We start from the raw sequence: 26,395 nt of genomic DNA, 5'->3' as shown, positions 1-26,395 counted from the left end.
TGACATTTTCTTGAGCTGTTGCACCTGCTTCTGGTCATGTCACATGTGACCTTTTGACCCTAAGCCTGCTAAAATCAAACTATCATATTCTACATTTATGGTCGTGGATGTGCAGCTTCTCCATCTGCCAGGTGAAGCTGCAGGCACCCTGCGCATCCCTGCTTCCCACGACCTTAAATAAGCACGTATATTGTTTCAGAAACAATGAAGGACAGAAACATAGAGGTATTTCCTCTGAGCCAAGCCTCTGACACTCAATAGCAAACTATCCAACACACCCTAAAGTGGAAAGCGTGTCTCCTTGGTGTCCTCGGTAAAATAACTCAAAGGTGAACCGTGCTATAATGATCTTGGCATAAATGTTTTTGTTCATCTTTGTCCGAATCCACTAAAAAAAAAATTACGTATTCCTGCATCCAATAAAAGACAAGCTTGGCTTTCCAATCACAGATGGTCTTTGTCCTCTGTATGTTTCTGTTGAACTATACCAATTCTTGGGTGTTGCAATTACTCACTGTCACTAAGACTCAATGTTTTACCCATCCTAATTACTTGGAAACAGTTTTCAAATATAACTAATAAGTTAATAGGTTATGTAAAATGTACCGCAAATTCTACCATATACTACAGTTGAACTTAATCAGCAGGACTCTTTATTTATTTTGAATGGCGGGGATACACACTGTTCCATAAATTTCCCAAAAAATCAGGAAACACCGCAGGCTAGAATAAAAAGTATTCCTTAGGCAATCACTTTATTATAGGTGTGTGCGTGTGTGTGTGTGTGTGTGTGTGTGTGTGTGTGTGTGTTCGTTCCTTCGTGGGTTCTCTCAGGTGAGTCCCGCCTCCCTCGACGCAGCTGATTGGTCCGTAAGATCCACCGTCCGCTCTGATTGGCTGTCCTGAGGAGCGACAGTTTCCTCCAGGTAGCAGGTCCGTACTTGAGCTCAGGTAAAGCCAACCTGTAGAGCTAGAAGAAAACGGAGGGCTGTGGATTACGCTGTCGCCTTCAGCTCCAATAGGGCGCAAATTAACGTTAATAACTCTGTATGTACTTACAGACACAATTCTGACGCAGATAAACTCGTTGAGGTGATAGTTTTAATGGCAGCGAGTGTAGGACTGGCCATGAATCCGCCGCACACGACAGAAGAAAGGGCGGTTTTCACGCAGCTGAAGCCGGTGAGGATGTCGGGGGCGGACGGAGCCGAGGACACGTCCGTGTTTGAGGACGTCAAACCCGGGGTAAGAATCTCTGCTGACCCGATGAGCGCAGCCGGGCTTCGGGAGAACCTTCGGTCTGGCCTCTCTGGGTGTTTTGAAAACTTTTTTTTTTATTTTATTTTTTTTATCTTAACTTTTGAATCTCAACAGACAATATGGAAAAAAAAATTGACCACAGTCAAACTAAAAAGTAGGTTTTTTTTTTTTTTTAGGTTAAATAAGCTGCAATAAAATACCCGCGAGGTGCTTTTGTTTCCCGTTTATCAGGCTGCTTTCACCTTTGAGAAGAAGCAGCTGTCCTGTAAAGGCAGGCAGGTTAAAGTCCCACACAGACACCTGACAGGTCAGACAACGCAGGTCAAGTTCACATGTAAACTGTTTGTGGCATTTCAAATCCAACTTAATTTATCCTTCTGTCATGTAGATTTGAATAGAATTAGATAGGTTGCTCAGATTTTATTGATATGATGATGGCATTCTTACACAATGCACTTTGTATTGATTGTGTTTATAACTGCAATGTTATCTGTGAATACAGGATCAGGCCATGCAATACATCACTGGTAATACATTTATGGAGCGAAGCGATAACAGGCTTATTGTGTTTGTGTGTGTCGTTGACTGTTGGACTTCATCTGAGAGAAAACAGGCTTTTTATACGTGCGATATTATTTTAAAAAGGAAGTTTACACCATGTGATTGTTTTTGATTATTACAAGCACTTTTCATGCTTTTAATCTTTGATCACCATCTCCTGCAGAATCTCCTCAACCGTGTAGTTTGATCACACGGAAAAAAAAAAACAGGCAGGTGGAATTTCTAAAGCTGGTCTGCAGAATGACTTCTTCTTCTTCCTGCTTCTACTTATTCATAGATCTGTCTGTCCAAGATAGGCAAGTGAATGCTTGTAATGTCTGAAATGTGCCTGGACATTTCAGTGAGGCCCTCGTGGCTTTGCGTAGCAGACAATCGATCGCGCCCGATTGATCGTAGAATATTAATCATACAAACAGGATAAACAACATTTTGACTTCTGTGTTGACATGAAAAACGCAGCACAAGTTCAATGGCTGCGAATTGCACGTTGAAACCGGACGCCTGCGTGTGGTGCTGAGTTTGGTCTCCTGCCAGGTGTTTGTTAAACAGATCCAAACACCTACAGCTAAAACTGCTTCTCCAAGTTAAAGACGTTGGTACTGTTTGTTCTGGTGTTGTTGTTGTTGTTGTTGTTTTTTGTTCTGATAGTGTCGCACGCCTGCGAATACGACACACACTTTGTCATGTGTTGAACCTGCATGCAACACAAAGCATCAGTGGAGTGGGCAGGGATTTATGCTGAGGATTTTTATGCAAACATGGACTGAAAGCAAACCTGGAGAGTTATCGTCGTCTCTCAGCAGCTTTCATACATATTCCGATCTCTGCATGTTTGTACAACATGAATATGACTCATTGTGGAGGAAAATATTTGTATGAAGCGGACTGTCAGTTTTATTGGATGGCATAGCTGTAGTTAGGTGTTTATTATGCATACAGCTTCAGTTTTCATTTAATTGACCACACTACCACAGAACTTCCACATCTGCTGTATTGTTATCTTTCTATTTTGTACGAACCAATTGAATTTACTCGGATTCCAAACTATAAATAAATCGCATAATTAATCGTCCCTGTTTTGAGTTACGGAAAACGTTTGTACCTCAGTGTTCAAATATGAAATCAGTAAGCTGAAATGGTTCTAACAGGTGGAACAATATTGGAAGCTGAAGAGCTCTTTGTGACTGCTCTTCTCTCTTTTCTTCTCATGTCTTCATTTCTCTATTCTGTGTTTTCCGCGCGATGGAAGGAAACACTGTGTACCTTCTCCCTGCAGATAAATGTAGGTCACAATTACTGTCGTAAAACAAGTATTTTATAGCCTGGACTGGTCTGTGTGCTTGTGGGATTCCATGAATTACAGTGTAATCCATCTGAAAACATAAACCCAGGCAGAGCAGCACGCTTTTTTTTTTTTTTACTGAGCTGTCAATCATCGACCGGAGCATCATGAGACAAAATCATGACCCGTCTGTTCGGTTTCTGATATAATCGGCATTATACAGTAGCTTGAAATGAATCACACACACAACTTACAATTATGGAATTACCTTTGATATTCTCTGCAACAGTTTGGTTTATTTACTCTCCGGGTTGCTTTGAATTTGGTCTCTAAGCAAAATTGAACTGCTTTCTTGTTGCTGTAACATGCGATGCTTGGTTTTTATGCAAAACATGATGTTATCAAGTACAGAGAAGTCGGGTTAAGTGAGCTAGTTACCCCGCATGCAAATGAACGCCAGCTGTAGCTCAAGAAAGTTTACCTCTTTATTCACCACGAAGGTTAATGCAGGAAGAAGAAGACAGAAGGCACTCTCTTTTACTTTGAACCCACTTTTCCTCCTCTTTTCGTAGTTTTATTTCAAATACAAGGTTTCTGACTCGAGCAGAGCTTAAACAGAGGGATCGGGGTAGAAATAAGCCTCTCGTTCCTTTTTTTTTTTTCTTCTTCACTTTCCTACTTTTCTTCTGAGACGGGCCTTTCTGCCATTGTGTTGGTTTTTTTTAAAGAGCGCTTAACTCGGCGGTGTCGTGACAGCTGTATGTTGCCCGACCTGTCTGAGCAGGGCCCGCATCTCCATTGGCCGCCCCGAGGCGAGAGAGACGATGATAAAGGCTGACCTCATGAGAAAGTCACACAGCAGCAATGAAAGACTCGGGAGAGCAGTCGAACACCAGTCACATGCAGGGCTTTGGTTAGCTGGGGTATTGTCGTCTTTATCGTGTGTCAAAACATTTGTTGTGCGGCGGTGTAATTTGCCAAAAGAGGAGGTGTACTCACCGATCTTTTGGCTAAATTTGCTGCACTCCTAGAATTACCATCACTTGTTTGTTTTTTGAATATGGTTTAAAACCTTTTGTAGGTGTTCAGTCCTCAAATAAATGGAGTGAAACTAACTTGTAGTCTGAAGCTTTTGCATAAAAGTGGACTCATGTTGTCTAAATCTGCATACATTGAGGTATATCTTCATTTTCTTTTTTTTTGTTAACTGACATAATGAAACAAAGGATAATTTGAATTTTTTTAAACCAAACCTGAGTCCAATTCATCTAAGGCCAATAAGAACGTTTAGCTCGATTGTGGTCTCCACCACCCCCTGAAGCAAACATGTGACTCCTTAGCTGTTAAAAGCTGCACTACTGACTTCTGTGTGTGGAAAAAGTTGATTAATGAGAGTTTTGAAAGCTGAAAGACACTAAAACGCTGTTACTGAGAGAGTTAGGTGATATTTCTTTGCTGGTTTAGGGTAATGCGGTTATAAAACACCAGGTGATGTTTCTTTTCATAACTTCTGAGTCTTGGTAGGAATTCAGCAGCGTTGAACGGTTGTGAACGAGGCCTTTAAGTCAACTATGTAACTTTCTTTTGTAACATCTTCACTTGAGGTGTTTGGGTAATTTTGCAGTTGCCCATTTAGAAAATTTCTGGCCACCGGCTTTCAAATCTAGAAAGCTAATCTGCAACACAGGTATTTCATTTTAATGAATCTGTGGAGAGCCTTTTGTAATGAACATTGCAGTGATGTGTGACAACACTGCAGGTAAATCTGAGTTTGAACATCAATAACTGCACTCATCGTTTAATGAGAGCAACTTTGAGGTCCAAGGTTTTAATTAAGTCTGTGATGTTTTCTGGTCTGAGTAGAAGTCATTTGGCTGGATTGGTTTGGACTAAAGAAGAGATACGTAATTAGTTGCCATTTAATGGTAAAACATCTTGTAGTTAAGCAAAATATGCAACAAGAGTGCAGACATTTCTGTCATTGATTACTTTTTGAATATTGGATTTGTCATTTATTCTACTAATACCGGTGAAAAATGCCACGTTAAAACTAGAACCTGATGAGAACTTCTAAAAGTTCGTTGTCTTGTCCAAACTATCAGCCCAAGTTAAAAAGAAATTCCCAGTTTATTATGATATAAAACCCTGATAAGCAGCAAAATCAAAAGAAGTGAGTAAAGCTGCACATTTTCTCTATAAATAAAGAATCAGCCTTTAAAAGCATCAAGATTTTTGTAAAGCAAGAGCTGAAGTTTTTTTTTTTTTTTAAATCCGAAGCAGATATTTTCGTGTTCCTCAGAAGAATAAGTAACTGATATGAAACCTTACTCCAGATTCTTTTGTCGTTGTATCACCGGTGAGCGCCGACGACAGGCGAAGTTACAGAGTAACTTCACGGCATCCAGATCGAGAAGTCACGCCTTAATGATTCCTGCAGATCAATACTCAGATATGGCTTCAGCTTTTGTTTTCATTATGTTTTTTTTACACCCTGCCGTTGTAGTGGAGGCGCGTTGTGTTTGAAGTTTTATGTTTCTGATGTCACCGTTTAGACCAGACTGACCCTTTATTTCCTTCACGCCGTTGATCCTCCGCTGCCTCATTGTCGTCCTCTTTTTACGGGCCCCTCGTTGCCGACAGTCAATTTTCGTGCAGCTGAAGTCTGAGATGGTTGTGGTTTGACTAATGATTTGACTTCCAGGACAACACATGCAGCTGATTTGCATCGGAGGCAAGTGTGTGCAGGCCACGAGTCTCAACTCACCGGATTCATCACGGTGTTCGGTGAAGAGAAGTGGGATGTGAGGAAGCTTTAGTCGTTTGTTTTAGTCAGAAATTCAGGAGTATTTGAATCATTTTTAATCTAAAGTGTAGTTTGAAATTTGATATTGGAAAGTAGGTCTGTTGCAAAAGCAGAGTTTCAGATTTTGGTTTCGTTATTAGTTTATTGTTCTTCTGCTGCTCATGAACTCCACCTGATATTTCTGGTTTCTGACTCTTGAATTTATTCATTTCAAAGTTTATAGCATCTTTGAGTGTTGTTCTTGCGCTCATGTTGCTGCTGTCAGTGCTGTATTTTTCTTTTCTTTTTTTATCTGAACTCTCACTGCTGTTGTTCATGGTTGTGTATCTTGACTCTGGGTCTTTTTTTGTAGGTGAAATTAAACAAATTTGGCAACTTTTTCAGAGATCTTTCATTCAGCTTTCGCAAACCTGCCCAATCAACAAGCACAATCTTTTATTTATCCAACCTGATGTGTTTTTGAAGCAATAATTCAGTCTGATCCTCCTGTTGTGTCTTGATGAGAAACCCAGCAGCGATTCATGGTGTGACTCGCGCTCTGCTCAGATTATTTGGTCTGCTGATGTCACCCGGACCCAGCATGCCCGGCCCCCGTGTCTCCCGACCAGACAGCACATGCCGCCCGCAGACATTCATATTCGACTGTTTCCTAATGTCTGTGGTCTGAAAACTCACCCACTGAAGCTGCAAAGTCTCTTTTAATGACCGCCACCGTTTACACTTCGCTCGTCTGGAAAAACAGTCCAAATTGCTCTTGTGAGTGAAAAACAAAAGGTGAAATCATTTTGATGGTGCAGCAAAAAAAAAAAATGTAGTTAGACACTGGATTCCTTTCATTTCTTCTTCAACCCTCCCCAAACATCTGCTGCCAGTTAAATATGAGAAGGATCTTTTCTGCTTTGTGGGACAACACAGAACAAAGACTTGGAAGAAATAAAAGACAGAAATAGGACAACAGGTGACAAAGATCATTGCTTGGATGACGTGTTACTGGGAATGTAAGAATATTGCAGTTTCTCTCAAACTCCTGAAATGTCCCTTTTTTTTTTACAGAATGATTACCAGGAAATAGGGAGAGACTACTCATAAGTCAAAACCAATGGTCTCCGTTGACAACAAGTGAATACGTGATCTTTTCGGTTGTCAGCACTTACTCAGATAAGCTGGAAGTTTATTTTGTCCAGTTAACTCTTGTCTTTACTCGTCACTGTCCCGGGAAGCAAAAACAAGCCTCCTTATCTGCCTGTTCATCAGCGGCCATAAAACATCACGGTGGTCTCAAAGGTTTTGTTTTCGCTCCGGTGACCCTGCTGTCATGATTTCTGCTCTAATGATTCACGGCCAGCAGACGACGTAGCTCTGATCCAAAAAGGCGAATGGCCCCCGCTTCTCTGCATTCCTGAAAGCAATAAAAGAAAAGTGGAGTGCTGGAGTAGCCATTTGTTTTTTTGCAATTAGCAGGATAAAGGAGGGCGGGTGGGGGGTGGGTGGAGGGGGGGGAGTCTGATGGAGATTGCAGACCTTGTAGCTCGGAGGCTTTTTGGGGTCAGGGCTCAAAAAGCTGCTTTGATTATTTTTCTGTTTTTAATCTCTTTGGGTTTGGTTTTTTTATTTCCTTCTAAAAGTCAAATTGAGTTGAATAGCTCTGATTTTATTTAATTAGGACATTTGTTTTGGGGGGATTATTGTGCCCAAGATTAAAAAAAATGTTTAAAAGTGCAGACTTTTCAAAGTCATATCAGATGAATCCAACAATAGTTTGACTGTATCAGCAAAACAGGCCACATGTGGAGTGGAGTGGAGTGGATTACTATTACTGTGGCACGCAAGTCTGAAGTCTCTGTGAGCTGATTTTTATACGGTCAGCGCATTGAATGGAAACTACAAAGACAATGAAGAAGAAACACTTGTTAGAAATCGAAACACAAGTTTAAGCTCCGTAAATTGCTCCGCAGTATTGTAAAGCATGGATTATGTGGGGGGCTAAAGCACCCAAAGGTCCTTCAAGGATGGACGTCAAATTGGCCGGAAGTGTGGAAACTCCCCCTCCGTCCCATAAAGCAGAACACAGCCGATAAGGAACGTTGTTATCAGGCAGAAGGATTCATAGCGGGACGGTTGTGCATGTTCTCCAATTATTAACCGACTCGGTCTTCGGCCAAAGATTTTCTCCTCATTTACCGCATAAAACGATCCGGAGGCGTTCTGAGCTGTAGTTCATAAACCGGGCCGCTTTGAGGTTGCCGTGTCTCTTGTTTAATGTATCAAAGACTTAACAACCAACAAGGGTCTTTAGCTGCAGGACAAATGAAAAAAGAAAATGTCAAAATGTTGTTTTCCTTTTATGGGATTGAAAAGGTGAAATTTAATTGTTCCTGAAGGCTGTAAAGGCTTGACAGGAGATTTGAATTCCTGTGTATTGAAAAGGGAACTAGCTTTGGGCAGGGACTCATTTTAAATGACTTTTAAAGATGTTATTATTCGTGGGCTGTTTGGTGAGTATGTGAGCAAAGTTTGTAATTTTAAGAAATATGTTAATTACACGTTTCAGCTTCTCTGTCGGTGTTCGGACGCGAATTTCTCTCTTCTTTTTGTTTTTACAAGACTTTCTAATCAATGGTTTTCACTTACGCGAGCTAGATTTTCCATTCAGTGTACCTTCATATAGTTTTTTTTTTTTGCACATGTATTCCATAAAGGAGGCATGGTAGCTGGGTCTTGGTTCGAGCCTTAACCAAGGTTGCACCTTTCTGTGGGGAGTTGGCATCTTCTCCCGCCATCCGAAAACATGCATGTCGGGTTAACTGGTGATTCTAAATTCCCCGCAGTTGTGAAGGCGAGCGTGCATTTGTGTTTCTGCCTGTCTTTCTGTGTTTGGGCCTGTGATGGACTGGCGACCTGTCCGGGTCTTTGGCCCCAAAAAAAAAAAAGAGTCCGCAGGGATAAGATCCAGATCCCCTTCGACCCTGTTCAGGATAAAGCGGGTACAGATAATGGACGGGCGCTTTCGAGAAAAACACGACTAAAGAGATAAATGTCAGTAGTGAGAAAAGATGCAGGCGAGTCAGAGAAGAGAGGTTGACAGCGAGACGCATCGCCAGCAGGCCGGCAGGGGACGCGACCAAGGGCGCCCGAGGGTTACAGCTGCCAGCACCCCAGGAACCACAGAAACCCGGCTGTGTCCCGTCCTGAAAGGCACACAGGAGCTCTCAGTGTGGCAAACAGAGAGGCTGTTTTTGTTTTTCTTTTCTTTTTTTTTTCTTTTTTTTCCTCAGTAAATACCCGAGACTTTCATTTCATCGGGTGCTCAGATTGCACCGATGACAAGGCGGCGTGAGTCGACCAGTAACGAGCGACGGATGTCCGTCCTCGCGCCGCAGGATACACACACACACACACACACACACACACACACACACACACACACACACACACACACAGACAGACAGACCAATGTACACAGAGACGCATGAATATGGCAACATGCAAAAAAGGGTAGACGGCGGACATATCGGCTCTCACTCAGGTCTTCGAAGCTTTCTTTGTGTTGCTCTCGCACGCAAAGAAAACAGTCAAACAAAACCATGTGCGAGAAATAATACGTTTTTTAACGAGTTGTTTGTTGGGGAAAATAAAAAGCAAGTAAAAGAACACATTTTGGGCCGAGATGTTTGGTCTTTTTCAACAGAACAGTAAAAAAACCGAAATCTGTACATAATGTTAATATAGTTTAAGTCGAATTTTTTTTTTTTGCAATGATAACACCTTTGTAAATCTGACTTTAGCAAATATATGCACATACAAATAACAAATAACTTTGAATTAGTCAAAAAACAAAAAGCAGAAGCAAAAAATGTAATACAGGACACATTTTTTGCAGCATGGAAACACCTCCCAGGTTCAAGTACTCAGAGAGCAATAACCCTCAAAGCTTTGTGTGTGAAAATATATCAGCAGGTTATTAACAAAGGGATGTGTGTGTGTGTGTGTGTGTGTGTGTGTGTGTGTGTGTTCGCGCGCTGGCATTTGAAGCAGCGCTGCAGAATAACTTCATTGAAACAGATCCTCCTCGCCTCCTTTGTGCGACTCGTTCAGCTGCTGGACGCGACCTCGAGCCCATCAGCACCTTGTTAGGTCATTTGTCCCAAATGGCTCGATTCAGTCCAGCGAGCCGCGGGTCGATGATCTCCTGTTAGAACTGGATACAGTTCACTCTCGCACTGATCAGTCAAGACGAAACTTAAATCTCCATCTCAGAAACTAAATATGTCGATTGTGAAAATACATAATTGGATCATTTCAGTCAACGTTGTTTGTTTAAGACTTCGAAATAAAAATGTTAAACCGTTTTATTTCTAAGATTTTCAGATCTTTGCAGATTCCCTACGAGGATTTTCTGTGCAGCTTCTTTCAATCTCTGCTGACTCATTCGCACTTCAGTATCAGTTTCATAATTTGCCGCTCACTTTGGCCGATCAAGCGGTTCTCTCTCTCTCTCTCTCTCTCTCTCTCTCTCTCTCTCTCTCTCTCTCTCTCTCTTCCTTGGACTGTAGTTCCTCCTCATGTCCTTCTCTTTGTTTGTTTGCGCTCCGTCTCTGGTCTCTCCCCCGACCCGTCGTCCTATCTGTAGGATTGGATCGGTCTGACAGGTCTATTTTTACCTGACAGTGTTTGGGTTTCACTGCAACGTTCTCATACCTTCAGCCTTTGTTTCGGTTTGGCTGAGTGTTTATTTTTTTTTTGTCTGCTTCTTTGTGAATAAAACCATCGGCCACACCCACGGAGGGAACGGTCCACCTGTTTGTGTGTGTGTGTGTGTATGTGTGTGTGTGTGTATGTGTGTATGTGTGTGTGTGTGTGTGTGTGTGTGTGTGTGTGTGTGTGTGTGTGTAGTTAAGCGTGTGCCAGTCAGTTTGTGTGCATAAAAAGTGTGCATTTCTGCAGGCATACGTACCTCATGGCGCATTAGCGTTTTGCATTAGTGATACATGCATTTATGTGCGTGCGTGCGTGCGTGTGTGTGTGTGTGTGTGTGTGTGTGTGTGTGTGTGTGTGCGTGTGTGTGTGCGTGTGTGTGTGTGTGTGTGTGTGTGTGTGTGTGTGTGGTCCCTGCAGCACGGTTTCTTTACTTAACGCTTTGTGCACCTCTAAAGGAGCGACTGTCTGCTTCATAGACTCTGAATTACACACACACACACACACACACACACACACACACACACACACACACACACACACACACACACACACACACACACGCATGCACTGATGCACACAGCATTTAATCAAGGATGGAGATCAGGTAATGCCTTCTACTTAAACAGGGGAAAATACCTGCAGTTTATTTTCTTCTACACGCTGCCTGTCCAGTCCTGTTTGAAATGTTTCTTTGTATTTCAACACAGATTCTGGTTGTCATATTATTAATAGTAATTGTTGCATGGAAAACCTGATAACCTCCTGTTTCCCTACCTGTTTTAAATTAGTACAGATATGTTTTATGTGAAATAACCTTATTGTCTTAAATTTATCGATTGTAAAAAATCTTGCAAAGAAAATGTTTTTTTTCTGGTATTCCTAAATTATTTGTCAGCATACGTCATTTATACTGTTTAATTTCACGAATAATAAAAAAAAAAAAAACAGTTAAGATTGTATGATCTCACATGAATCTGAATTTACACTGAAAATCCATAAACACATCTTACTATGGTTGAAATGTTAGTCTGTTATTTTTGTTTGTCTGTTTTCTCCCTTTTGTCTCCCTTTTTTTTTTTTTTCTTTACCTGATTTTTTTTACCTTGTGGCTTGATTGCATCTTCTTCTCTCTATTCCAAATGAAATAGAAAAGTGAAACTCATCCCTTCCTGTGTCCCAGTGGGGGATACCTGTTGCACAGTAAATTACCAAAGGTAAAGGTTTTCAGCTGTGCAGATGTAGTAGTATATATATATACACTGTAAATCAGCTGCAGCACTTTTGTATGTACATCTCCAAACAATGTGAAACACATGGCGGTCCAGTATCATAAAGTTTAAAGTAGGTGAATTCCATGTTCAGCTATTTGTCCCAAAGCCTGGTCTTGGCTGTTTGTCAGGGCAGCGAGCTCCGCTGGGAAATAGGAATGTGAGGTATGACGAAGGGAGGATGATGGAGGAGGAAGTCCTGGTACCAACTTCTCTAAAACTCCTCGCAGTGGTCGTGCACCATTTTACAGAGTGATTGTTTCCCTGTACTTAAAAGAAGGTCATTTTCTGGACACCTTTGGTGTTGGTGGTCTTTCCGCAAGAAAAAAAAAGGAGCTTCTTTGTTTTTCTCCCAAATTTTCAGATTATACCCAAACAATGGAAGAAATTAATCATGAAAGAGAAGGAGGTCAAATACTGATACTCACCGTAACAGAGAATTGCCCAAGATGCATTGCACGTCTTGGATTGCTTGGGTTTTTGAGTTTGGACAACCGAACTACTGGATAAACCTCAGCTCATGATCTAGTGTCAATTGAAAGAGATGGAGGGAATTTGGGAAATCAGTACGAGAAGGAGACAAAGAAAGTTGGACAAAATAACATCTCGACTTCCCCCCAGTCTGTCTAGAAAAGTTCAGAAAAATCTTTTGGATTTGAATTTGGAGTTCTTTTTCTGATTTTGTCTCCCATTTGTTTCTTTCCAGACTCGACTAGAACTGGACAAATACCTGCCGCAGGTCAACAGTCCTCTCTTGAGTCACTCCATCGACACGACCGACAAGAAGTACAGACGAGAGAGCGCCTCCGTGGTTGACGAGTACTTCTCAGAAGACAAACCTGTCGCTCCTTACAGTTTCAACATCAACCTCATCCTTCCCAGCACCACTCACCTCCGCACGGGCCTCTACCGGCCCAACAACAAGACCCTCACGCCGCAGCAGATCAAGACGGAACCGGGGCTGGACGTGCCCTGCTCCAACCCCAACACCACCCAGGCGCTGCCGGACTTCACCTCCGTCTTCAACGTGCCGCCGGTAGTCAACAACGTTTTCATCAAACCAGACATGAGTTCTGGAGGACTGAGTGTGGCTGCCGTGTCGCAGCAGCAGCAGCAGCAGTCAAACTTGGACACAGACCTTCACATCGGGCCGCAGCCTCCTCAGCCGCAGGTCTACCACATGCCCGTCACCAGCTGCGCCGACCTCACCATGACCCTGTCGCACAGCAGCCCGTCGGCCCACGGCTCCGCCAACAGCAGGACCATGCTGAACCTCGGCAGCGTCGCACTGCCGACAGCCAACGGCGGCTACATGATGGCAGAGCACCAGCTGCCGCAGCACCACGGTTACTACCAGGCCTCTCCGAACGGCGTGTCCCAGCACACGGCGCCCCACAGCCTACCGCCGTCACCCCCCAACTCCCAGCCCGGGAGCCCGGACGCCGAGGCAGAGCTGCTCAGCTTAGCGCCGCAGCTTCCGCCGCTGTACCATCAGCGTCTGGGAGGGATGAAGGTGACGGGACTGTCTCCTCACGCCCTGCTGATGACACACGGCCAGGGGGTCCTGACGGGTCCCAAATACAACAGGCGGAACAACCCGGAGCTGGAGAAGAGGAGGATCCACTTCTGTGACTATGCAGGTGTGTGGTCTATTCTCAGTTCCCTTACGGATACATCAAAATACAACATGCTCGACTTGATTTTTTTTTTTTCCTTAATAAGACTATAATTATTCCCCTGGGGAGAAGAAACACAAAGTTTTCGACTTGTAGCAAACAAGTTGTCTTGCACTGACATTAATTGGGACAGTATGCACCATTGTGGTATTTGGCACGGGCGCACGAACATGCACAACATTGCAGCAGCACTAACTTCCATGCTGCGTAGTTTCAGCTATGACCTTGTTTGATTGTCCGGTCAGTGGGCTGCTGATGAGATGTTGGTGACGTGACCCGAAAACAAACTACAGTGGATTAAAATAGCAACAAAAAAACAAAAACAAGCTTCATGCACACACACGCGTTTTAATTGTTGGGTTCATGCTTTCACTGGATGACTGTCAAGATTCTTATGTATTGAAATATTAACAGACTTGTTGTTTTGTTTACTTGCCTGGCACTTTGCTGCACGAGTGGAGGCGCCACTTTTCGCCTCTGCATGGAGGCTCTGTGTCCCACTTGCAGGGAGCGCAGCTGATCATGTATAGAGTGCCTGAGGCAACATATAAAACAGAATTTAATGCTGTGTCCGCCTACACACACACACACATAGTAAATATTGAAGCATCACTCCTATTTACTAACATGGTTTACTGCAACACCCTGCGAGATTTAAAGCTTTGATGAAAGTTTTAAAACAGCCACTCCTGCCAGTTAGTCCCATATGTTGTGGATTTGACTCATCTCTGAAAAATAACTCGGCAATCGGCAATCAAACCACTGCTGCATGTTCGGGACAGACTTTGTGTCAGTTGTGCGCATTTCTGCCGGCGACCCAGCTCATAATATCTCTCTGTGATTTCCTCACAGGCTGCACCAAAGTTTACACAAAGAGCTCTCATCTGAAGGCGCACCAAAGGACACACACAGGTAAGAAGAGTGAACTCTACTCCAAATAGAAATAGATTTGTGTGTCTTTGTCATTATTTATAATTTCGCATTCTCGTCTCTCAGTTCTGCAATCGGTAAATCTCTGGTCAGTTCCACCTACTTTTGTTTGGATACAGTTTTTGTCGCTACATATAACAGCAACCTTCTTTGTATACATACGAGGATGGATCAAAAAGTTTAGGGGCTGCTGCTGTTGCGCATCAACAGCGCACAGAGCACAGAAAAGCTATTACCTTCATGAGTGGGTACTCCCGAGTGTTGTGAGGACGCACATCAAATTTTGTGTCAAACTCTGGAAATCAGCGTACGGAGAAGCAGTGAGTCTCGAGAGACATTTGGAGTGAAATTTGCATTTCCAATAGGTGTAACGTCAATGTCCAAGACCGATTAAGGCGCATCAGGTCAGGGGCAACCAGGTGGGTTTTCTTTGACACCGTGAATTCGTCCCCCAGGGTCAGACTGTCAACACCGAGTTCTACTGTGACGTTCTGAGGCGTCCCGACAACTGCTCACAAAACGATGTGCAACTCGAGTGCCGATTTCGATCGAACGATGAAACTTGGACTACTTACTCACGAAGGTTATAGCTTCTCTTTGATCCATGCACGTCACACTGTTCGCACACAACAGGAACAGTCTCTGAACTTTCTGATCCACCCTCGTACAGTTGAGACATTTTGATCAATTGACCCCTTGTTGCAAATGGGTGTGATCGGTTGCTACTCGTGAGCTGTCTGCCATTGAAGCTGATGTATAAACCAGCATGGTGAAGTATAAATGAAGCAGCTAATTCTACTTAGGTAATCAAAGCAAGACTCCAGTGTTCTACCTGAGCCAGAGAATTGCGCCATTGAAAACATCAAACGATAATCTGGCTGATGTGAGGTCTGATAAAACTACCTCAGCAGCAGCAACAGGTGACTGGATTTTCTGGTTAGTTTTCTGTCAGTAACTGACAGATGGCTGCATGATTACAAAACGGTAAAAATATCCTGTGACAAAACATTCATTTCCAGTTCTCTCAGGTACAACGTAACCTAAAGACATGACTTATGGCAAATAAAATTCTGGGTGGCCAGAAATTCTGACTTGGCCTTGAGCAAATTTTATTTTTTCACTCTACCTGTTCAAAGTTTTTTACTAATCCTGGGATTCAAACCGTCTCTTAACTATCACGCTCTGTATTCATTTGCTTTAATCTTATTTATTTATATGTTGCATATTTTGTCACATTGCCAGTTTCGATACACCCAGTAACAATAATAGAGATGATAATGATGATGATTATGAAGTAGAAGAGTGAACCGAAAAAAAACAACATTGCAGCAACATTAGCTCGCTTTGGAGTTTTTGTTTTTATTCTCTCCACCATGTTCATACGTGCTCATACCTGTCCTCCGAGCTTCCCCAGAGAACAAAGAAAGGAGGGAGGATGGTGAGATGAAGAAAAGAGGAAAAAAAAAAAAAGGAGGGAAGTTAAACGAAGGCCAAACCAGTTACTCCTGCTTTTCAGTTCCTTTTCAGAGGATGTAGGAGTAGGAAGGCGGGGGGTTGGTTGCAGAATGGGGGAAGGCTGGTTTCGATGTGTTTCCCTTCTGTAAGATGAAACCTGCGGATTCCCAGTGGCCTCAGACCTGGATTTTGGAGATTTACTCATGCGATTAAAAAAAAACTGCAGAGCTCCCCCAGTGTGAAAACAGCGATAGAGAGAAACGCATGAACGAACGATCAAATAGAAGCAGATCTCTCTGCGGTCATAAATAGATAAGATGAAACTTTATGGATCCCAGGGGGGAAGTTTGGTTGTTTGCAGCAGCAGCAGCAGGATACAGCAGCAGAAAAGACAAATAAGCTGTAAAATATGCAGTGAGAATAGTAAACAAAACAATGCAGTATAAGGGTAAAGAACACGTACTGCCTCTTCCTCTTCTGTCTATTTTTTCTCTACAAATCTGGTGTGCTGGATGGATATTCCTCTGCCATCTCTGTTGCTCTAAACTGGCTCATCTATGATCCCTCAAACAGACATGTCACTGTTGATAAGAGTTATTCTGCATTCTCTGAACTGCGGAGTGCCTCAAGGCTCCGTTTTAGGTCCGCCTTTATTTTGGTTGCACTGCATTTTCTTCTTCTTAGACAAACAATCCAGAAATTTTCCACTGCTCCAGATAAAATGTAACTTGACGCATCTTCGAACTTATGACTTCTTGAAATGCCGTCTAGCTCTTCACCAAGTTAACAGTTACCGATTCAGTACTAAATGTCAAAAACAGTCTCATTTGGCTCCTTGAACTCGCATTATATTCCTAATCACTTTGTTAACCTTGCACCTTAACTTTAAACCAAGTGTGCTGAATTGTGAAGTTATATTTGACTCTACACTTACCTTTTGAAAGTGACTCAGGCTTTATCTTTTCCAGAATTGATTAATGCATCTCTTTGTTTTACAACTTTAAACTCATAAATAATACTGGAGCCAGTTTCTTATCCAAAACAAATAAAAAAGATAACAACCCGCATTATAGCTTCTTAGATGATCAATTCCCTATAGCCTCAAACCTGTGATTCAGAAATGCACCCTTTTTTACATGCTATGGACAGTGATTGACAGACTGTAATTGTAATTTTGTCTAATAACAGAGAATAATTTGGAATTTGAAAGGTTGATACAGACTCAAAAAAATTTAAGGAGACATTTTTGACATTATTGCTTTCTTTTCTCTTTCAAGTTCACACCATGGAACCAGCAGTTGGTCAGTTTGTCATTTGACCTGTGATCGCTGTGACTAAGATTCATTCTGACTGAACTATCAGAGTTTGATTACGATGAGTATGTCCGCAGAGACCTCATCCCTACCTCATCCCTCATTATGTCTGATTAAATTCTGTGGAAGAGATATGAGTTGTTTGGGATTTTTTTTTTGAGGGCGATACTATCGGTAAGTTACATGCCATTAATCTTTCAGTTAGCATTCGTTTTCGACTTTTGCAATCTTCTTTTCTGTTGTAGAGTCAGCAATCTTTTCACAAGATCTTTCCAAGACATTAAGTTCCAATTTGGCCAACGTGAGCAGCTGGTTGGTTTTTGTATGTAAATATACATGTTAAGTTTGGAGTTGCTTTTCTTGGCAGGGTGGAACAATGGCTCATTGAATGGCACTGTCTTCTCACAGCTGACATTCCTGGCTTTGAAACCCTTTGTGAACAGTATTGTATGTGAAAATACTCTTCAAACCCTTAGTTTGTTTCGGGTTGCGCTTCTCCCACAGGTCAAAAACAAACAGGTCAAGTGGACCAGATACTCTAAATCGGTGTAAATATGTTTATCTGTGTTGATGTAGTGTGGTCTCCTAACGCAATGCATGCTGGGACTGGCTCATACGGCTGATGCCTTAGAAACAAGTTAAGAGCTTGATGCATAAGGCGTGTTGTAGATTTCTTGGCTTATTCTACCAAATTGGGTTCGTTTGGGTCGTTCTGCTATGAAACTTTGTCTGGTGCAAGATAGAAAACCGTCTTTGGTCACATAACAACCAGTGGTGGGATTTAACTACATACCGGTTAAATTAGTACACATCCAGGTTAACAATTTAAATCCTTGTACCAACTGTGATGTGATCAATGAGAAAAGCAGCCATTGCCAAAACGCCTTTGAGCAAAGCATAAACCACCTGGAAGCTCTCGTGCATTGTTGTACCTGTTGTTACAGTACGGTCGTCGACGCCTCTATCATAACCATCCGTCCCTCCCACTGGTTCGAGGAGCCAACCATAACCGTGGCCTCAGCAGCCACTTGAGCTTTTCTTGTTAGTGTACATCTTTGTGTGCATATGTGTGTAAAGAGTGTAGAGTCCTATCGGCCTGATTAGGGGACCCTCCAGCCCTCTTCACAAACACAGAGTGAGCTGATAAAGCGAAGAGGTCCACAGAGAGTTTATGGGCGTCCTGGAGAGCCTGGAAGTGTTTGCTCTTTGACTCCGTTAAAAAACAAGGCAGAGATGGTTATAAAACATTATTATTACACTACTGATAAATTATAGCAGACTGTGTGCAGTTGTGTCATGGCGCGAATGGTTTGAGGTCGAAGAAATTAGGACACGTGTGGCTTGAAAATCTGTCGTTTCTCGTTTTACAAAACTAACTTTTGTACTTGATTTCAACATTATTCTCTACTTATTCAGAAGTTGAATCTTCGCAGTGAACCAGAGAGACTTGCAGCGCCCTATAGAGTACATACAGTATGCCTCCTCCATATAAAGTACACAGCAGCCTGTTACAAAGCACTTTTGTTCAGAGTGATTGATGCACTGTGGCTGTACGTTTCTGTGTGTTTTTGTGTTTGTCCATTATGATTCATTGACGTGTCCATAGTACGTGCACTCATTCATTCATGTGTGTGTGTGTGTGTGTGTGTGTGTGTGAGTGTGTGTGTTCAAGAGATAATATTTCTGTCGTTTGTAATCGGTCTCCATCTGCTGTCTCTCCCAAACAAATGCCTGTAAAGGCTTTTAAGTCAAAGGAGACGTCAACGTCATCAACAGCTCGGTGAATTGAGAAATGGACATCGAAATGTCTGTGTGTTAGTTAACATGCTTTCGATGCGATTTCCCTAATTTCACTTGAACTTTAAAAGGGAAACAAAGAGACTTGCTCGGCTTCAAAAGTAAGCCTTGCTAAATCTATGCTTTGATAATTGTTTTCAGTCAAGATTTGGTTATAAAAAAAAACCTGAAGCACCACCAACAGTCAGAGGAAAATCTGCCTCTTTGACATTTATTTGTGAGCATTGTCAAACCCCCGTTTTTCAACTCCACTCATAAAATTGGGATTTTCAAACGCATGTACTCGGCTTTATGTGCTCAAACACATTGCCTTCGTGTGGACTGAAACTGAGGAATTTTCAGAGTTTCTTTTAAATTGAAATGGTACACGAGTGACGTGTCCCATTTTAGGCTGAAGGAAAATGAAAGCACGTATGTATGGATGGATGGAGGTCTTATGTTTTCACCTGACCTTTTGGCAGCTTGTCTAGGGGCATATATCAGTCAAGGGTGTTTGTTTATGTGCGCGTATGTGTCGTATTTCACCGGTGTGTTTGCCAGCTTTCAGGGATAATAGTCTGAGAGAGGCGGCTGTGCTTTTGACCCCGGCAGCGCGGCTACGGAGCAAAAACCAAACACACCTGTGGGTCGAGAGCCTCAACCTTTTATACGGAGACATTTGTGCTCTGCCTCTGCACACACATCCAGATCGGTTCCCATTTAGAAACCGGATATTGTTCAAATAAGGGGTCTACTGAGCATGAAGATAAAATAAAAAGAAAAGATTAACCAATGATTGTTGGATTATTGGGAATTATGGAGCCATTATAAGAGACTAGATCAAACAAAAACGCAGTAACAATGGCTTGTCTCTTATCCCCTTTTTTTTTTTCTTCTTCTTCTTCCTGTCACCTGAATCCCCCTCTTTGCTCTTTGGACCCCCTCGCTCCGGTAAGAGCTGTCACCCTGTGATTGATGGTCAATAGCAGAAGCTATCTAATCAGCGCTAACAGGCCCAATGCTGGTAATGAGCACTTGATGACCCACACAGCCCAAGAGAGTCACACTCCCTCCACACCAGCTGATAGGAGAGTCTCCTCAACCAAGGGCAACTTAGAAATGACTTTTTATGGCATTAAAACACCTTCAGGACAACTGTGGGGGTTTTCTTTTTGTCACGTTAACACTGCAGTCCAATTACTTCTTAAAACACGTGAAAAAAATGACAACATAAAAGACGATTCTGAAGAATATACATTTTTACTGGATGTTGGAACGAACTAATACTGAACACAGACTGGATCCTCTATATCCTGGAATAATGACATTTCAGCTAACGACACTTTACATAAAGAAAGGAAAACAAAGAATAAAGTGCTTATGCCTCATGAAAGTACTGAATCACATTTTAAAGAAACTAACTTCAGCAGAATTCGATCATTTAGTTGTCTCCTTTTTCAGTCGTGTTTGTGCTCTTGACTTGCATTGATTCTCCAATACACTAATTTTCACCCTGGCTATGAAGGATTACTTTTTTTTTTTTCTGGTGTGCATACCAACCCTATTCAACAGGGCTTTTTTTTTTTTTTTTTTTTTTTTCTCTTTGTTGATGATTAGCTAACTGTTTGGCAATAGCACATTGTGGCACAGCCAAGAAATGTCAATGTTTGGGTGGGGTAGGATAAGTGTCGCGTTGGATTTACTCTTTGAATTTGACATTTTACAGGTTCTCTGTCATCACACCTTCCTACCCATTACTACCTTATAATTATTATAAAACAGCGGAATGTTGTAGTTCTTAGATGAACAATATTACAGGTAAAATAAGTGAGCATTCAGTTAAATAATCCACAACTAACTCCATACTAAAGGCACGCGATGATCCGTTTACTTTCAGGATTTCTGACCAAAAAGCATTGCGGGTATTCTTGAGGTGTAACAAATGGGACGTATATTCTAAATTTCTTACATGTTTACATTTCTTCAAGTGCTGCTGGAGGTCAAAAACTTCACAGGGAACTTTTAACGAAGACGTTTTAGCTGCCGAAATGTGTACCAGCTCCCACTGCAGGGTCTCTGTCGAGCGCTGACACTGCACTCTTTGACTTGTTCGTCCAGTTCCTGTGTTTTCTTAAGTGCGTCCTAATTTTACTAAATTCCCACTGGACTCGGCTCAGCTTTTTCTAACAGTCGCCCAAATGAGTAAAATACTCAAATAAGACATTAGTTTATCAAGTTTGTACTTCTTGTGAATGACTTCGATGATGAATTAATGGACTTCAGAAATGCTCAGTGTTGTTACAATGTTACAATTATATCTTTCTTCTTTTTTTTTTTGTAAGTGTGCCATGAAAGACATGCTTTTGATAACGGGCACACACACAGAAATACGAAGAAAAAACAAGACCTGCTGCATTCAGGTCCAAATGTTTAATCTCTGAAAACTGAATTTGCTGTTAAGAAATTGCATTTAAATAAAAATAACATTACAAATATTTCTTTCATGCACACACTTGATCTGATAATGTAACTGTAAATAAAGGTGTGTCTTGTAACCAACACGCTTTACTAACAGTGACACACACATGCTGCACTTGAAACGATACTTGAGAATAAACTTTGTGCGATTTTATATCTTTGTTCAACTTCGTGGAAATAAGCGAGGAGTGTTTACAGGAGGGAGCCATGAAAACCACAAGTTACATACTTTCTCACTGACACTTACTGAAAAGTACTGCACTGATTGTGGCTGCAAGAAAATGTTATTCAGAGGACAAGCCGCAATGATTGTGAAAAGAATAATCCGATCAGATTGTCTGATGTTCTGAAGTTATTTGGAAGTCGATTTTCAGGGCGAATGATCGTAAACAGAAACCACTCACCTGCTTAGAAGGAAGTAAATAACTTTGAAGTCTTGTGGGAAAAAAAGCTTTTGTATTTCTTGTCTCACAAGATTTTTTTTTAAGTTACACACTATGTCCCTTAAACATTTTACTGTGATCGGCCGCTGGGAATATGAAAAGTCCTCCCTCCCTCCCTGGCTTGGAAAGTGTGGTTACAGCGTAACCTTGGTTCTCTGAGTGAAGAGACAATCTGTCCAACGCCGTACATGTGAGAGAGTGGAAAGACAGCCTCGAGACGATAGGGAATTACCGTTTAAGTGAAATGAGCATAAAGGTAAAAGTGAGAAAATGTTCGGTACGTCGCTAACAACCCTTTCCTCCTCTCTCCGCAGGTGAGAAACCGTACCGTTGTACATGGGAAAGCTGCGACTGGCGCTTCGCCCGATCGGACGAGCTCACCCGACACTACCGGAAGCACACCGGCGCCAAACCTTTCAAGTGTATCGCCTGCAGCCGCTGCTTCTCGCGCTCGGACCACCTGGCTCTGCACATGAAGCGTCACCAGAACTGACGCGGATGTACCCGTACTGTATATACACACGATCACACACGAATACGAGCGGTATCCATAGATGACAGCCAGCCTGGGAGGAATCAGATACTAAACCAAAATCATCCCTCTGGCGCTCCATGTTGGCAGAGGTTGAGTGCTGGCAGGCATCGAGTTATATCCAAAGATCTTTTAGTCAGGAAAAAAATGACAACTCAGATACTCCGGCAAACACAGGTTGAGGTGTTTACTGGTGGAAAGCAAGCGAGGGGTCACGTCCTCGCTTCAAACTTTCTTAGTGAAACTGCAATAATAGAAAAACCGGTGGGGAAGTTTTAAGATAAATCTGAAGAGTGTCTGTTAAAGATTTCAGGTGAATCGGCCTTCGTCACCCACTCGGGGATTAATAAAGTAAATACCTACCTACCTACCTACCTACCTACCTACCTACCTTAGTTTCACTTATTCTACAAACAGGGAAAGTAGTTCCAGGCAGACGCTCACAGAACAAGAGGTCGTGCCGATCGCCTGCTATCAGTCGACACCAAAAACCCAGAGATGATTTTCGGGGGTCTGTTCTCGTCACCGAACAGCTCCAGTATCTCGATTTAAGACGCGCACTGTTTGAACTCATTCAAACACTCAACACGTAGAAATTCACACACTCGACGTGCAAGTCAGCCGTCACCAGAACTGTGGTTTCAGGCTCCTACGATGGATCTGGGACTCCTTCTGATTGATTCCTGGAAAATGCTTCTGCTCTATACAACAACAACAACAACAACAACAACAAATCTACTATCAGCTCCGTCACCGTCGTCACTGTCATCGTCTTTTATAATTTTTTTGAGGTGTGAACTTTCACAAGTGGAGGTGGAGAGACGTTCCCCTCGGTCCTGCCTGTGTAAATACTTGTTAATATGTGCGCGTACGAGTTCGAGAATAAAACGAATGTATTGAAATTTATACTTGATGACTTTTTTTTTTTTCTATCGAATGTTAATACGAGTAATATTCCACAGTGAAAGTTCCTTGCGATGTAATATCTCACTGAAGGTCTTGTTATTAAAAAAAAACAAAAAAAAAAACAAAACAAAAAAAAAACTGACAACTCCATGGAAAATGTAATCATCGCCTAGTTATGCCTGCTTCAGCACAGGTAATACCTGTCGAGCTCAGAGAGCAGAGCCGTCTGCCAATGTTTGTATCCATGACATTACCCGTTGCCACGGCGACCAAGCTCCTTTGACATGCAGTCTGCTTGCAGTTTCTATTCAGCGCTGTTTTGTTTGTGCCTCTTGCTTTTTTTTTTTTTTTTTTTTTTTTTTCCTGTACGTGTTCCAACACTTCGACTCAAGAAAGACAGAGATGGGTCGACGGCCCTGTTATGTAATCGCGTTGTTTTTCTTTTGTTGTTTCTGATTGTTTTATTGCACACCGCGGCTGGTAAATTACACTTTCACCGTCAGTCGTGTTAACTGGATGAACAGCCGATCAACGTTCACTCGCTCGCATGACACGAATTGTCAGTTGCAGCTTGAAAAGACTTTAATCCGCAGGCTGGTTATGCCCACGCATTTTTTTTGTTGCAGTGATTGTGCACTTTCCAACAGCTGGCATTACGAGAGAGGAAAGAAATGTGGCACAGTACAAAAGAAGAGTCTGAATTAAAACCGTCTATTGAAAGGAAATGTCACCAAGTAATGGATTAAGAACTCGACAAATTTGTATTTTTACTGACTGAATAATCAACTTGACAGAGAAATTTGCTCTTCCAGGCCATCGCTAATAAAACCCTACAGTAATACAGAAAGCGGTGACTGCTTTGAAACAGGAACTCGCACTGAGAAAGTCGGGTTTATTTGTAAATCTAAGTCTACTCGGGGTAAAGCGATGAGTAGCTACAATATGTGCTCTTCCAGCTTCTTCTCAGAATAATAACAAAAACTTGAATGCCTTCCCGTGAAGCTTTCATAGTGATCAATAACAACAAAAAGTATGCAATCCCCGAGGTTTAGAGTTAAGACACCTGATCCCACCGTATCTTTAGGTTTCACTGCAGACTGCTCACACTTTGCTGTGAAAAATTCAATAACACAAGATGTGTTGCCATGGTAACGTGTAAAAAGATGTTACTAATGTTAGCAGCGCCGACAGACTTTAAAACAAATCATGTTTAATTGATATTTAACTCGTTCACTGTTAGCGTGCTGCTTGTCCACAAGGGGGAGCACTTTGTTTTCTGCCACTAAACTTCCGCCACCTGCAGGCAATGAATTATTTATGCTCTATTTTATTCAGAGCTATTGTTTTCTTTTTTTGTTGTTGTTTTTTAATTACTTGCAATTTCTCTTATTTGATCTTAAAAAAAAGTTAAGGTTGTTGCTAAAAAAAAAAAAAAAAAATGAACATAAAATTATGATTTGTATCATCTTACACTTCACCAATTACCACTTACCTGTCCACAGCTACTATGCTAACAATAATCAGTAGTAAATTGGGGTTTTCTTTCTTGTTCCTTATTTAGTTTTGGCTTCTGCATCCTCTTTTTTGTCATTGGAAAATGTTTTGAAGACAGTGGTTGATTTTTATTGTCATTGCAACTGGACTCTGTGTTGTGCTGAGGCTGCTACTCCATGGAGATACAAAAAGCGCGAAGCATTGTTTGACCGAAAACTCTCCAATGTGTGTTCATTTAGGGGATTCACATCCTTTTATTTCAACACTTTTTGTGATTGTTTTCTTTTTTTAAAGTTTCATCCAAAGGAAACAAGTTCTCCCGTCTCTCTCCAGGAGGGAGCGCTGACCACCCACTGTGTACATAACTGTAGTTTTAGTTTGAACAGACGACTTTGTAAATATTTGTTTTGTTTTATTTCCTATAATAATATTAATTTTTTTTTCTTTTTTAACTAATGGGATTTTAGATCGGTTGTACGTGAAAGCTTGTTTAATTTTGTTTTGATACTTTGTGTGTGTGTAAGAGAATTAACAAATTGTTAATGTACAAATTAATAAGAACAATGGTTCCTTTTTTGTTGTTTTTCTGTTTGTGCAGCAATGATGCTGCAATGAACTAATAAAAAATATTCAGAAAATAATCGTGAAAATTAGAGTTTTCTTTCTTTGGTGTTTGCACCCATTTTTTTCACCTTCGCTTTGAATATTGTCTCAAAAAATGTTAAGAAAAGTTTTTGGAGTGGGTAATTATATTGGCAATTGATTCAAATCTTTAATGTGAAAGGGTCACTTGGAAAAAAAAACCTGCGAATAATCATTCTACCTCAGCTCCCTGTAGGTCTGCAGCGCGATTTAGCATCTTTCAGCTACGTGATTTGGTTTTCCAGCCGCCAAAATACACCATTTTGTTTTGAAGTCAATGCTTTCCTTGACTTTGGAATATTTTCACTAAAAAAATAGCTTCGATAAATCCACTGCACTTCCCATCCAGCACCACACAACAGCCACACACAAAGTTAGTAGCGAGTGTCACATCTAGCAATTAAAAGCCAGAAGAGCTGGTGGAGACCAAAACGGAGTTAAAACAATAAATATTACATTCGTCATGTGGCCAGAAACATGACTCCAAATTATGAGCAATTTTAATGTGGTTTTTGCTCGCGTCAATACCTTCCTTTCTTCGAGGAGATGCTAGATTTTGTCAAAACCGGTGAGGAAACAGAGTTAATTATTTCCCTGGTTTGACTCCACTGCTCCGTCATGGCCGTGGAGGTTGGAGATACCAGTTTGTCGTTGCGTGATGTGGCAGGTGAAAGGTAACGCCGGCGGGCGAGCGGCTCTGCGTGACACCAAAGAGGGCTGCTGCTTTGATAGAAGAAAAGTCAACAATTAAGCAAGAAGAATAAGTCCGAGTATAAAGGGCGGAGTAGGTGGAGTCACGGCTGTACTTAGCTGGCAGGGAAAGTAATCATTATGTTTGTGCCAAGATGCTTTGAGTCAGGAGCCTCAGAGATTTGCCT

At 41.8% G+C, this 26,395-nt stretch overlaps 1 protein-coding gene across 2 annotated transcripts; it reads left to right on the top strand.

The window, feature by feature from the left end:
• The first annotated feature begins 992 nt into the window (after window positions 1-992).
• Window positions 993-25,516, top strand: klf5l (Kruppel like factor 5 like). 2 transcript variants are annotated; one of them, XM_069145938.1, is made up of 5 exons: window positions 993-1,245; window positions 11,753-11,818; window positions 12,579-13,512; window positions 14,401-14,460; window positions 22,258-25,516. In XM_069145938.1, the coding sequence occupies exons 1-5, from the start codon at window positions 1,105-1,107 to the stop codon at window positions 22,434-22,436; spliced, it is 1,380 nt and encodes a 459-aa protein (XP_069002039.1). In that variant the 5' UTR covers window positions 993-1,104; the 3' UTR covers window positions 22,437-25,516. The 2 variants fall into 2 exon arrangements, with proteins under 2 accessions (XP_069002039.1, XP_069002040.1); XM_069145939.1 differs by lacking the exon at window positions 11,753-11,818.
• Window positions 25,517-26,395: the final 879 nt, after the last annotated feature.

The sequence above is a fragment of the Embiotoca jacksoni genome, unplaced genomic scaffold, assembly GCF_022577435.1.
Source record: "Embiotoca jacksoni isolate LCO1_2020_lvr unplaced genomic scaffold, fEmbJac1.0.p SCAF_13, whole genome shotgun sequence".
Taxonomy (NCBI): domain Eukaryota; kingdom Metazoa; phylum Chordata; class Actinopteri; family Embiotocidae; genus Embiotoca; species Embiotoca jacksoni.
The sequence above is the reverse complement of the archived record's forward strand: the minus strand, read 5'-3'. Positions and strand labels throughout refer to the sequence as shown.

Coding starts and splice junctions, on each gene's coding strand:
- klf5l (XM_069145938.1), top strand. CDS start 1,105: ATGGCAGCGAGTGTAGGACTGGCCATGAATCCGCCGCACACGACAGAA. Junction 1,246..11,752: donor TTGAGGACGTCAAACCCGGG/GTAAGAATCTCT, acceptor CAAATGAAATAG/AAAAGTGAAACTCATCCCTT. Junction 14,461..22,257: donor GCACCAAAGGACACACACAG/GTAAGAAGAGTG, acceptor CTCTCTCCGCAG/GTGAGAAACCGTACCGTTGT.